This window comes from Protopterus annectens, chromosome 3.part1, assembly GCF_019279795.1.
Source record: "Protopterus annectens isolate FY-2018-M chromosome 3.part1, PAN1.0, whole genome shotgun sequence".
Lineage (NCBI taxonomy): Eukaryota > Metazoa > Chordata > Ceratodontiformes > Protopteridae > Protopterus > Protopterus annectens.
In genome coordinates, this window is record NC_056732.1 from 1,483,160,857 (window position 1) to 1,483,174,770 (window position 13,914).

The window sequence follows — 13,914 nt, forward strand, 5'->3', positions numbered from 1 at the left end:
CCCGAGGGCATTTACAAGCCTAGCCCATAGTTTTGTGGCTTACGCCACCCCTTTAGTATGGGGAACTATACCCATTATTTTGCTGTGCCTCTGTTGAGCAGTGACACTGAGGTAATCCCTGGGGTATATCTGCGATCTCCCATCCATTGGTCAAGATTTCTCTTGAACAAGGCCAGCAAGGTGCTCTGCCTCACATATACCGGGATTTTATTCCACAGCATAGGGAGTCTTTGGGTGATGAATCTATCCCTCCAGCACGTCCTATTAATAGCCGTGTCGAGGTTTAAGTCTCCGCCCTTGTGGCTCTGACGGATCTAGATTTTTGAGGTGAAGCATATTCATCAAATCTGGGTTTGACATGGCCTTGTATGTTAGGCAAAGGTCACCTCTGAGCAAGCGGTAAGCAACTGAATAGAGCTGGAGTTCTTTCAGTCGGGCAGCATAGGACAGATGTTTGAGACCCTTTATCCTTTTGGTGAGGAACTTTTGTGGCCTCTCCAGCTGCTGCAAGTGTCGGGTCAGATACATTCCGAATGGGGCATTGTATTCAATCATTGGTCTGATGAGTGATGAGTATAGGGAGACTATGACCTCCCTTGATCTAGATGAGAATCCCTTCATGATAAGGTGGGCAATGTAGAAGGTCTTCCTAACTACTTTAGCTACATGGGTGTCGAATGACAGACTACTATCAACCTGGGTCCCCAGGTCCCTGATAACTTCTTCTGTGCTCAGTGGATTGCCACCTATTTGGTAGCTAGGGTAACCTTGTTTTTCCCGAAGGGTATGACTATGCATTTTTGGCATTTAACTTTAGGCCATGGCTCTGGCACCAGTTATCCATTTCTGTGAGACCCTTCTGAAGGATATCTGTGTCAGATGTGTTTTCTACTATGGCCCAGTTTGCAGTCATCTGCAAACTTTGTCAGCCATAACCCTCCTGTGTTTGCTTGTACTTGGAAAAGTAGATGCCAAACAAGAGTGGGCCCAGGACTGAGCCCTGTGGTACACCACTTGTGACAGGCTTTGAGTCTGACATGGCGCCAGCAACTCTGACCCTGTGGGTTCTGTCACTCAGCCAGTTTGCAACCCATCTTGTGATGTATGGGTTAACATTTAAGCTGATGAGTTTTTCAATGATACCCGAGTGGGGTATTATATCGAAGGCCTTCGCCAGATCGAGGTAGGCTGTATGGACTGCCTTTCCCTCATCAATGGCTTTGGTGACTGTTTGAAAAAGTCAACCAAGTTTAGAAGGCATGATCTGCCTTTGACAAAGCCAAACTGGGATGGATCCAAAGTCTGCAAATTCCCTATGTCTTTATTTATGAGGTCCATTATGATCCTCTCCATGGCTTTGCAGATAAGGCTTGTCAAGCTAATGGGCGGTAATTTCCAGGGTCGGTGGAGGCACCGCCTTTGTGAAGTGGGACCACAGTTGCAGTGCGCCACTCCTGGGTGCGTATCCAGAGGTAAGACTATGATTAAACAGCTGTCCTAGCTGTGGGTTTAATTCCTCGTTGAGTTCGTGGAGCACACAGCCGGGGACACCATCAGGTCCCATGGATGCTGTGTTTTTGCTTTGGAGAGAGCAGTTCTCACTTGGGCGTTGGAGATGTTTGGGGGCTGCAATCGCTTGGTATAGATATCTCTCCTTTTGGGGAGAAGTTTGCACTGAACCTGTCAGCCAGTATGTTGGCAATGTCTGTAGGATCAGTAATCTTCACATCATTTTGAACTAGTTCTGAGCATATCTGGGAGTTTCCTCCCAGGTTTCTAACATAGCTAAAGAAGGCCTTATGATTGTCTTTTGAGTCTTTAGCTATTTTTCTCTCAAAATTTGCTTTGGATGATTTTATGAGAGCTCTTAGTTTTTACTTATAGTGATCAAGGGTGTCTTACCTTTTAAGGATTTTGCTCTATCTTGTAGTAGCTTCCTCCTTTTGTTGTAGAGTTTGTTTATGGCTGGGGTCCACCAGACTGGACGCTTGCCTTTGGTACAAAGAGTCTTTGTTTTGCTTGGGATTGCCTTATCCATGCAGTCCTGCAGGTGCTGGTAGAAGGCATTTGTAAGTGATTCAGCGGCTTGAGTACTGTTTTCCGCCGGCTCGGGGCCTTAAAGGAGACCACACTAGTCTTTAGAAGTGTGAAGTCGGCTTTCGAGAAGTTCTTTAATGTGGTCTTTTTTATTTCAGGTGGGGGTGGGATGAGGACCTCCAGCGAGATTAGTTTGTGATCTGATCTCACCAGTGAGGGGTATACTTCGGTGTTGAACATTGTGCTCCCATGTTCGTGATGATGAGATCAAGTATGTTTTCTCCTCTTGTGGGGATGGTGACTAGTTGTTCCATGGCATTTGAGTTTATGAATTCCAGGAACTTTTGGGCTAGGCTGTTTGGGCTTGAGTAGTGTTCCCAGTCTATATTAGGGTAATTGAAGTCACCTAGTATGATGGTGTTTGGTGATACATTTATCCCTTTAGTGTTTTCAGGAAGGCCATGTGAGGTTCCTGAGTTTGTGAGGGTGGCCTGTAACATGCTACAATTTGCAGAGCAGTCTTGCCTATGGTTAATTGCACCTGGATGGTCTCCGATGCATCGTGCGTTGCCACCAGTCTTGAGGTGTGGGTGTCTTTGATGAATATGGATACCCCCCCCTCCTTTGTTGCTATTGTCCGCATTTTGGGGCGGAACGCATGATAAGAGGTAAAACCTGATAGTGCTGGGGTGCTCTCAGGAGCCTTGAACCAGGTTTCTGTCACTGCACAGACATCGATGTTCTCCATACTGAGAAGGGCCTCGAGTGCGCGCATTTTGAGATTTAGACTTCTGGCATTGAGCAGCATTACCCTTAGTTTTTTCCTTTTTGTGTTCTAGGGTGGTAGGTTTAGAATTTGAGCCTTGCCTAAAAAAGGCACTATGGGGGTGGCAAGAGCCTTTGCCAATATCCGGAATCCCAGGGGTGACAGGTGCAAGCCGGCCCTTGCGAAGCAGCGTGGCTTGTCCAGCATGTCATCCCAGGCAGACAGACATTGGATCCCCTTTGAATGACACCAGAGTTTAAGCCAATTGTTAAAGCTGATCGTCTTATCTCTGTATTGTGGCATCATTCTTGGTGAAGGTAGGATACTGCTCAAGGTCAGGGTCATACCTGCCTGGGCTACATAATCAGAGAGCTCCTCAATGTCTCTTTTCATGTAGTCCAAGGAGGTACGTCTCAGGTCGTTTACACCAGCGTGGACAATGACTGAGTCGTATTTGTACCTGCTGTTGAGAGACCTGAGTGCTTGCGTTATGTGGCGGATTCTAGCGCCCGACAGGCAGCTTACTGTGACCTTCTCCTTACTCAGTCTGGTGAGCGGGACGTCAGTGTGTCTGACTATGGAGTCACCAATGACTAGTGTGTCTGGCATTGTGTTTTGCCTTAAGGGCTGTGACTGTTTGACACTCTGACTGTGAGATCTATGTGTTGCAGGTGTTGTGTTCTGAGGTGGTGGTTGTTTGGGTGTCTGCTTTGGTGGCCTCTGCTGTTTTGGTAGATTTTTGATCAGAGCTGCCGAGTATGTCTTTGTGTGTTTATGTGTATGATTTGAGGTTGTGATGGTACTATGTGAGACTGGGTCTATAGTGTGTGTGGTAACCTTCTCCTCCTGACTGGTCTTGCCAGTCCTATGTTGAGAGAGCTCAGCCTCCAGTTTGGCCGTATAGTTGCTATATGACCATATTTGCAAGATGTGCAAAAATAATGCTTTTATACTAGCAGGTTGAAAGACCTTTACACAGTTAAACTCTCAAGCCAATCAGATAAACATACAATAAGTCTTTCACAGCATTTTCCAACTTGGATGGGTTTAATCAACCCTCTGCACCCATCAAAGTGCAGAATAAAACCCTCTTAATGTAAAACAAACTGGTTTTGAGTTCAAGTGCAGTAACAAATGCTATAAACCAAAAAGCAGAACTGCTTTATCTGGAATCCTTGGAAATAAGTTCACAAACCCTGATGTTCCCAAATACAGAAAAATGTCCACAAACATAGGAGAAATTCTACAAGCATAGAAAAATATTGCAAAACTTAGAAATATTTTGGCAAACTCAGAACAGCTTTTGTAGTATCAGAGGAGGTTAGGAAATATCAAGATACCGTTAGAGCAGTACAGTAATAAACAGCAGTACAGTAATAAACAGCATTTCTTTGACAGTTGCTGGCTGCAAAATTATGATAGTCAACCAAATCAGTAAATGCAGCACAGAACTGTTAAATAGCACTGAGATAATTAGAGCAAATACACACACACACACACACACACACACACACACACACACACACACACACACACTTTTATCAGCTTTGTAGGTCCACAAATGGTTTTAGAAGCAGTCCAAGGTCTTGTTGTCACAGATGTGCAAGCTAGGCACAGGGAACCTCTGAATAAAATCAAAGACAATCTAAATCTTTTAGTCTGTTGTGCACCCACTAATGAGACACACAGCAAATTTGCTTTCAGTGCATTATGCCACGTGTAGCATGCATTTATTCAAATGCATTGGGATCAACTAATGTTCTGTTCAAAAGAAAATAAAAATATTTTTTTTCCTTTTTTTTTTCAAATGGCAGCCACTCTCTATGTTTGGATTCAGTTAGAGATAGACATCATGGAACTTAAATTAATTGTCCATCTTTAACTGTTTACCTTATGGGGATTTCTCATGTTTTTTAGAGCGCTCATAGGGGATGTAGGCATGCTAAGAAGCTGGCTGTTAGACTCACACTTACATCAGTCTTGTAAGTATGAGAATGGCACTATAGGTATGAAAAGAGGTAAGGGCAGTTTCGTGACAGACCAGTTTGTAACTGCTGCATTGTTATGCCAGCCTTTTTAATCTATTTGTGATGTCTCCTTTTAAATGTTTTTTTTTGTGATGAATTTGTTTCATCAATCAGCTTTATTACATTAAGAAGTGCTTTTTTATGGTTGCGTAATTTTGTCAATCTCAGTCTGTTTTGAACGCTGTGTCTCATTTCTGAATAAGTGGTCACTAAGTGTTCATTACTTTAGTGTACATAATTTTATTGATGTCTGGTTTTATTTTTCAGGATGAGAAGATGAAGGATGTTGTTTCCAAGTTAATCTGCACTGGTGTACGTCTAACAGCAGCGCAAGTGTTAGAACAAGACTGCTTTATACTAACAGAACTTAATCCTGCAGAATACGATGTTAATGTTCCTGTTTATAGTTTAAATGAACAGCCAGAGTCGGTTTCTAGTTTAAATGGACCAACACAAAACACTACAGTAGAAGTGTGCCAAGAATAACTCAGTGTGGACGCTCAAGAAAAACAGCATAGGATTTTAAATCCATAATTACTTATTACAGAAGTAGTAGCTGACTTCATCTTAGTGTCTTGCACAGTATAAACAGTGTTGTTTTTGTCATTTTGCACATTCCGAGCTTGTAAGAGCTGTACTTGTAACTTTGTACTGCTATGTAACATGCATCTTTGTGGAGGGTACTTTTTTCTGTCAACATTGCTTCCCACAAAACTACTGTGAAAGAATGTGTAGCAGTTTGTAATGAGCTGCTGATCCAACTGTTTCCATCTACTAAGCAATGGTTTTATTTCTATCTACAAATTAGATTGATGGTTAGAGAGAGCACTTTTTTGTGAAGGTTATAGCTTGCACATTCCGAATCTTAAGTGATAGAGTTGCTCATTGTCTAAATACATGGAAAACAGGAGCTGTCTTAAATTGAGTCTGTTTTATTAGTATGTCACCATTTATCTGTATAGACCAGGCACCTTATTATTAACTCATTTAATTATGAGGAGCTGAGAAGCCTACAAGTAAATATATTTCTTGTAGAGGATTGGAGGAGTTTGCCGCACCTTGCCTTTTCATGTATGTGATCATTTTGCTTTGCCGCTTCTGTAGTAACTTTAGAAAATTTAATATGTATGTATGTATATATATATATATAAATATATATATATATTAGTATTTCATTGAGTAGACTTTACAGATTCACTGTTGTTTTCACATTGCTTCTCTAGTCCTGCACTTTTGTTGGGGTAATGTGTTTTCATTTCATGTGGGTGGTATAAAGTACGGTTTACATGGATAATGTTTAACAGGTATTTGACTTTCCATCAGTCCTTGCATAAAAAGTTGTATCTGCAAGTTTTATTCTCTTTTATATGGTAGGCGACTTTCTTAATTGCATTTACAGTTGCATATTAGTGTGGGGAAAAGCCAGAATGTGCGGATATTACCTGTTTTTTGCTCCATCTTGTAACAGTACCGTAAAGGTACTCTCTTTCCAAGTGTCTTCTAGGAGCTTGGAAAAAAATGATTACAATTTTCCGGTTGAGTGCATTCCAGTCTGTTGCTAAAAACAGTTCTGTTTGCATTTTAACTGTGTTCTCCCATGTCTTCTTTGAGAGAGAAATACAGTTATCACTGTAATAATATCTAACTACTGCTCACAGTGCAGGCACACATGTGAACCTCACCCTTTGTAAGCCTCATTTGTGATCAGTTTGTTGTTGGCATTTCTTGTTAATTGATAATGCACTGAGCCATTTAGATGTTCCTATTGTATTTGCTCCTTGAGAAGATTGATATTTCACTTCATTGCTTGCCATTGCCTCGTCTGTTTGCCACATGGTCATTCATATTTTGTTTTATGGGTATGTCCTTTTGCACTGAGCCCTTCTTCTCCCCAACATAGTTCCAGATGTCTTTACTAGAGTAACCCCCAATGGTTTGAGCTAAAGTGTTGGTTGTTTATATTTAGAGTTATTATCCACTTTACAGCACATTGGCACACATTCAGATGAGCAAGAGAGATGCATTAGTACAGCTTAGGAATTATTACTTTTGTTCCCCTCATTTAGGAACACTTAAACCCATGTGTTGGTACTTCTGTTGTAATTTTTTCTGTATCTTGTACCCAAATACCATATGTTATTTTTTTTCTTTTACATTGCATCACTGCCAAGCATGGCGGGCTGTTTTGGGATCCATTAAATCACCATCTTTGCCATCTTCAGCCTTTAAATGATTTTGAAGATACAGCTTCCTGTGAACAGTTTCTCGGAGTCTTACATGTCCCCCTTTCTGTGCTGTAGTCCTCGTCAAATGCTTCTGTTTTTCAAACTTTGTAGCTGATTGGCTAAAAATTGCAGACATTGGCCTCCTAAACCCCACTTCAGCTTCTTAGGGCCAAGGTTTTGCTATCTTACAGTTAAAGCAGACTGTGAGAACTGCAGCAAAATATGGCATATCTGCCTTTGTATGTGTATGCACTTGGGCACCCCATCCAGAGGTCAGCTGTTTCTTGAGAAAATGTGCTACATGTAGGCAAGCAGTTTTCAATACAGTCTCTAAATCTGTGCCCCTGTGGATGCAAACTTGATTATGAATCGTGTATGTATTATGTACAGTTCAAAAGTTAATCTAAACTTTGGTTGCTATTTCTTTGTTTTTGGAATTACAGCTAAGTTATATTACTGTTTCTTTTCACATTAGATTTCATTTAAGAAAAGAAAATGAATATGTTGAGAAATAGTATGAAGGCATTTGTATTTATTAATACTGAAAATCACTGTGAGATTTTATTGCCTTATACTTTGACTGTGAAGAATACATACTAGTTCAGACTTATTTTTCAGATTTATTTTTTCTGTTTTTAATACATTGGTTAGAATTTGAACTTCATATATTTTTGTTGCATAGGTGAAATACATTAATAAAACATTAATGTTGCATTTGTGTTATGTCCAGTACTAGATCCTTTTTTTAAGCCAGTTGTCATTGAATAATTTGCTTAGAATGTCCTTTGTTTACCAGACTGCACAGCACTCATTTGGAAAGATTTCCAACAGGCTATACCAGCAGTTGATGCTTTTGGATTCATACAAGGTATTTCATTTTGTTTGACCCAAACTGTGCAAGTCCCATGTTCATTGGAGGCTCAGAGAAAGAGCAATACTGCCAGAATATACACAGAGCACTTTTGAAATAGTAAAAATCATTATATAGTATATACCCACACATAAAGAACAAATCTGCTTTTTTATCATCTTGCAAGAATTGAGTAACATTTTTTTTTCTAATAGATTTTGACAGATATTGATAGACAAGTGCTCCATCTCTGCTTGGCACTAATTTTTAAAGGGGGGAGGGTCAATGTGTGAAGAGCTGCATGGCTAATCAGAGATGTTGTTATGCATTGATTAGTGCTGTCAGTGTGAGGAAAGGAATGCATAATTAAGGAGACACATGATACTAATAGAAGCAGCAGCACTAGGCTGCTTCATGGCTAGAGCAGGTCAACAATAGGCCACGTGACTGATGTGCGATAAGTCAGAGTAACAGTCAATTCCAGCTGCATCTCACTGTCTTCTTACACAAGGTCAGTATATCTGCTGTCATATAAACCATTGAGGGTATACACAGTGAAGTTCCAAACCTACTCATGATTTCAGTTGGGGGGAATGGGATACATGAGAAGGTAGAAATTGTAAGCTGTTGTACAAATGAAAATGCAGAAGGATAACTGTAGGGTGTGAAATGTAGTGTTTTTGTTTTAGGTAAAGAGCCCCCTTTTTCATATGTAGAAAATAAGGCTAGATGGGGAAGATAGTGAGAGGAGGCTATGAATAGGATAGAGAGAGAAAAGTGGGTAACAGAGATAGACAAACATAACAGAGATTCAGACGGCTGGGCTGTAACCACAGGAAAAAAATTGGAGGGTGATGAGCAAATAGAGTGGGTGGGCAGGTGGTGATAGGGAAGTTTGGATAGCAGTCAGGCAGTGGGGAATGATAAGTAATAGAAGAAAAACACCAGGATGACGAAGAATAGGGTAGAGTTGGTGGTGTATACCAGACTAGCCCAGATGGCAACAAACCCAGACCATCGGTCACCTGGGTGGCTAATGTTATGTGCCACTCTCTCTCTTGATGGCTCATTTCGTAGGATTCCCAGTCATTCATCTACACAAGCTACACCAGAATGCTCTCCACATTGCTGAGTTGGGTGATTGTTTACCCCTGCACCTCAACAACCGTGATGCATTGAGAGAATGGCAGACCTTTCAGTCAGTCATGGATGGCACTGATGAAATCGCCAGGTCACCTAAAGCAAAGGGAGTCCTTATCACCAAACTGAAAGACAGTCCTAGTGACTCATTGACAGAAGCTTTGGCGAGTGCAAAGCAAAATTAGTATGTCCAGCACCTTCTCTTCCAGAAATGGACCTGCAGAAGAATGATACAAGAGGAACAAATGATAACACACATGATAGAAACACAATCACAGTTATACATGTAACTGGCACAGATATGCATGATTGAAGGGAGAGTCATTCCCTTCTTCTGTGGGATCCAGCCATGTTATTGTCACAGTCTTCTGCCAACAGAAAACAAGGTATGCAGTTGTAAGTATACATTTTACACTATTAAGATACCAGACTGTGAAAGAACTTATTAAAAATGCTTGCATTACAGTGCCTTACTAGTTGTCTGTCACTAACCTCTGCCACCCCACACTGTCAGGATGACACTACTGGTCTCTGTAACAGTTTCAGCAGTGATCATTAGAATGGGTGGAGTGAGTCACAAGTTTATGCTTGGAATCCACCTTCTGCTGGAGCTTATCATATTTCTTTAGCAGATAATCCTAAAACTCCCCATGCAAGAAGTAGAAAAAAAAGAAATCTTGGTCTGTCTGTTCCATGTAGCTTGAGCTGTGCATTCCACAGTACCTGAAATAGCTGAGGCCACTCATTCTGCTCCACTAAGAAACAAAATTGTACCCAGGTGTGAATGGATCCACATTTGTAGACTGTGTCACATAACATTTCATTAGTCCTTGGTGTTACTGTTGCTCCATAGTGCTGTACAGTGATGCTATGAATGACTGTAGCACTGCACTGTGACAGTATAGGTCTATACATGCAATATACTTGGGCATGCCAGTCACGTGCCTAGAAGTTGCTGTGATGTGCGCTACTACTGCCAGCATGTCTAGATAGCACAATGCACTGTGACAGCAATTCAGCAGTAGGTTAAGTAACTTTATTAGCATAACTACCTTGCTAGTGTGATATAAAGTGTAGGTGCCTTTTTGTGTGACAGTGCTGCTTGTAGAGTTTTGAGATGCAGGCATTTCAGTAAAAATTCAGCAGTATTTCAGCTTTATAGAGTTGAGGAGGACTCCTGTCTGATAAAGTACCTCAGTAAGAACAACAAACCCTGTGGTGGCAGTCAGTCACGCTGAAGCAGGCATTGTGATGTATGTGTAACAGGAAACCCAGGATACTGGCATGGCACTTGCTGTTTGCTTGTGTTTTTGTTGGAGACAGGCAACTATGTACAGTGGAAACCTTGTGAGCATGCCTTAGAGTGTTTGGGGTTCCTGTTCCTCATATTGAGGCATGACTGCATATGTAATTGGGTATGGTGGCTGTGCATACTACTAACTGCAACTGATAAGTGCAGGAATGGCTGGCTGAGGCTTTGAGTCTTGGTACAGTTTGGAATTTAATGTGGAAGGCTGTGCATAATATTAACTGCAGCAGGAAGACAAGTTCACTGGGGAGCAGAGGCCCATAACTATGGCATCTCAGAGCATACCATATACACCCATCAAATGACATGTTTTACCTACAAGTGTACATGTGCCAGTATGGCAACTTGAAGGTGGCAGTGCCTGCAAAAGTTTATATCCAGGAGAATAAAGTACTTTTGCAGACCCTCTGCACACATGGTTTGTGCTTCCTATGCAAAGATGCTTTTGACGAATATTACCAAGACCAAATTTTGTAGGGACTGGTAAAGGATGGGAATGCTGTGGATGGCCATGTTAAAGCTCTGTAACAGTTTAGTGAAGGATTACTGATTTGATATTACATGCAAAGGAAAAGGCAAGGGACATTGTGATGGATGCACCAGAGGCGGTGGACCATTAACATTAAAGTGACTCTCATAATCTAGAGAGATTTTGGTGTTACTCATTGGCCTGGGGGAGCAGCCTTTTAGCCTTGTGGAAGACTTGGATATGGGAAAGCTTGTCCAGTACTAGCTACCCGTGTGTTATTTGGGGAAGTACTGTCTTAGTAATATCAATTGCAGTACATTATAGCATATTCTGTAGTATTTAAAAGTGAGACGTGACCAAGTCCCATCTACATATCTGCCAACAACCTACATGATGAAGTAAATATGTCAAAGTACATTATAGCTGAATTTTAATGTGTTATACTATGCCTTCCAACAGATGTTAAAAGGGCATATGTGCCTGGACAGAAAGTGCTATTATATTTGCTTCTATTTTTATAGGTTCCACTGGTGGAGGTTCTGGCACAACAGGACATCATAGGACTAACATACGGAAGGGTAGATGTGACCAACAGTAATGGCAGTATGCAATTGGTGTGGTGTGATGGCACACAAGGTAGGAGTCACCCACATTCCCTATTGCAGAGTCCCCTATGGAGGCATAGGCTGAGTACACAGTCTCACTGGGGTATGACAGACGCATTCTACCTTCTACACCTTACAGGGTCCTTGTGTGTCTTCAATAGGGAGCATCTGAAATACACACTGCCTCTGAAGTGTACATATCCATCATAGTGGTTAGCTGTAGGGGCATATAAAGCACCATGAATCAAGGACCATCCCTGATATGGCTGTGACATTTTGTAATAGCCAGAAGACATGTGAGTAAGTGATCCAGACAAAATTGGCTGCTACTCACAGTGTTGTGGCGATAGTAAGAGTGGTCTGTAAATTTTGTAGCGACTGCAAGTGCACAGTGACATGGACTGTAGGGTCAGGGAACAGACAATGCAACTGAAGTTGCTGGTGGCAAATGTAACCTACTTGGGGACCTCAGTGAAGCACATTGTAATTGTTCTCTGGTCTTCTTCAGACTATATGCTTTCTGTGCATTTGGGGGAGGAGGATTTCACTGTGATAACATCACGCACAGACTGTCTCAAGTTAGACTATTTAGACAGAAAGAATCACTGTTGCATGTGGGTGCACAGCCTGTCATACTTAGTCATAGGCATCATCCTGGTCATGGTCAATGACACTACTCCAGGTCAACACCTGGTATGCCTTATCAGGCTGCCCATGCATGTTCATGTAGATGATCTTTTTTAGATAACTGTTGCAACAGCCTTTACATACAAGACATATCCTGCCAAGGATACCATATTTTTGGCCAATCTATAAAACTTTAGGCTTCTTCCTTGCATACTGTGCATTTGCCTTTAGGATGAGAGGACATGCTTTGTATAAGAGAAGCATGCAAACGTGCCAGTACTCAGGACTTTCTTGCTGTTTGTATACATATGCAGACTCTTGTCTGCTCTTTCTGATGTTACCAAGTAGCTTCAGTACATATTCTTCAAGCAGAGAATGATCTCATAGGACCCTTTATTTCAAAATCTTTGCTTATGTCTGTCAAAAAGAGAAAATGCAGTTGAGTGCTAAATTCTAGGTAAAGGCTCCCACTCTGTGTGTATTGGGGGCTGGAAATGACATTGTTTTGTTCTCTTTGCCAAGCATGTATACTGAAGACTGTTAGGAGCAAATTAAACTCCTTTCATTACTTTCTTCAGAGCAGACATCTACAAGACTTCATTTGAGCAGTCATCATATCTTCCCCTGTGGTGGACCTTCTGCCTTATGTAAGGAAGACGTAAACATAAAAATTGAAAGAGGTGGCAAACGAGTGTATGCTCTAAACTTGGCCATGAGAAAGCAGCCAAGACCTGTATTAGTAAAGATGCAATCATGCCAGCAGAAAGAGCTGATTTTGGCAAAACTGTGGTAGAAGGAAAAAGCATTAAAAATTGGAAACAGCAGAATGGTTTTGGAACAGGATTATTCACTGTACACCAGGCAGAAACAAAGCAAATTACCAAGTTAACTAGGAATGTTAAGAGGCAGGTGTGAGAGTCAAGCTGCTGTATCCAGCTGTCTTCAGAATATTTTTCTTGGAGGATCCAAGAATTTTTGGATGCAGAACAGGCTAATAATGAAAAAAAAAAAAAAAGTTTGTCCAACAAAAACATGAGCCAGCAGACTGAAAAAAAGACAACCTTTCATTTGTCTGACAAAGTTCATAAAGAAATGTTACCAGTGAAACACTTGCCAGTATTCCAAAGGATAATGCTTGAAAGACAGAAAACAGCCCAGAAGTTGACTACAAGAATTTAGAGTACCTTGAACTTTTGCCAGAGTCTAGTGTTTGGAGATTGCCATGAACAGGAAGACCAGCAACATTGAAGTAAGTGAATAAATGGGAGACTGTCAGTTACATTTATAAAATATGACTTTACAAGAAAAAGTGGCTGAGAAAGACTGGACTTTTGTTGACTTTTTTAAACTTGTAGGTAGACTATAAAGCATATGCCCCACTTTGTCATTAACATTTAAAAGGACACTAAAAGGAAGAAAAAGTAACTGAGAGTAAAATAAGATCTGAAGTCTATTTTTGTCCAATTCAATGTTTAGGCTGTCTGATCCAGTTGGCTCTGTCCTCAGCACCTTCTTCCAGAGCTTTGGATCAGAGGCTCTGACTCCTCTCTTACTAATAATTCCCTCCATCTTCCTAAATTACCTTAGATTTCATTTTCCAACTGATTTTTCCTGGTGTGTGTGTCCAATAACTCTTGTAATAATTCACGATAAGTGAATGACGTTTTGAATATTTTTCCTTCTGGTGACTCCTCCCTTTAGGATTTGCACTATAGTGTAGTATATAGTTAGTTGGTAGATTTTATACTGCTAAGGTGTTAAGTTTTTCATATTTACCTTGTGTGTTCTGGTGTGTCTTCTAGGTAGTTCTCTAAATTTCTTCGTACTAGAATCATTAGGAATTAATTTTGGTGATGACT

General features: G+C 41.0%; 1 protein-coding gene across 2 annotated transcripts in view; it reads left to right on the forward strand.

Annotated features, from left to right (window-relative positions):
• The window catches only part of STK31 (serine/threonine kinase 31), a 5,081,810-nt gene extending 5,074,041 nt beyond the window's left edge, over positions 1-7,769 (forward strand). For both annotated transcript variants that reach the window (XM_044067546.1, XM_044067545.1), the window contains one exon: positions 5,098-7,769. In XM_044067546.1, the coding sequence (XP_043923481.1) occupies positions 5,098-5,316 (219 nt within the window). In that variant the 3' untranslated portion in view covers positions 5,317-7,769. The remainder of the gene's footprint in view (positions 1-5,097) is intronic.
• Positions 7,770-13,914: the final 6,145 nt, after the last annotated feature.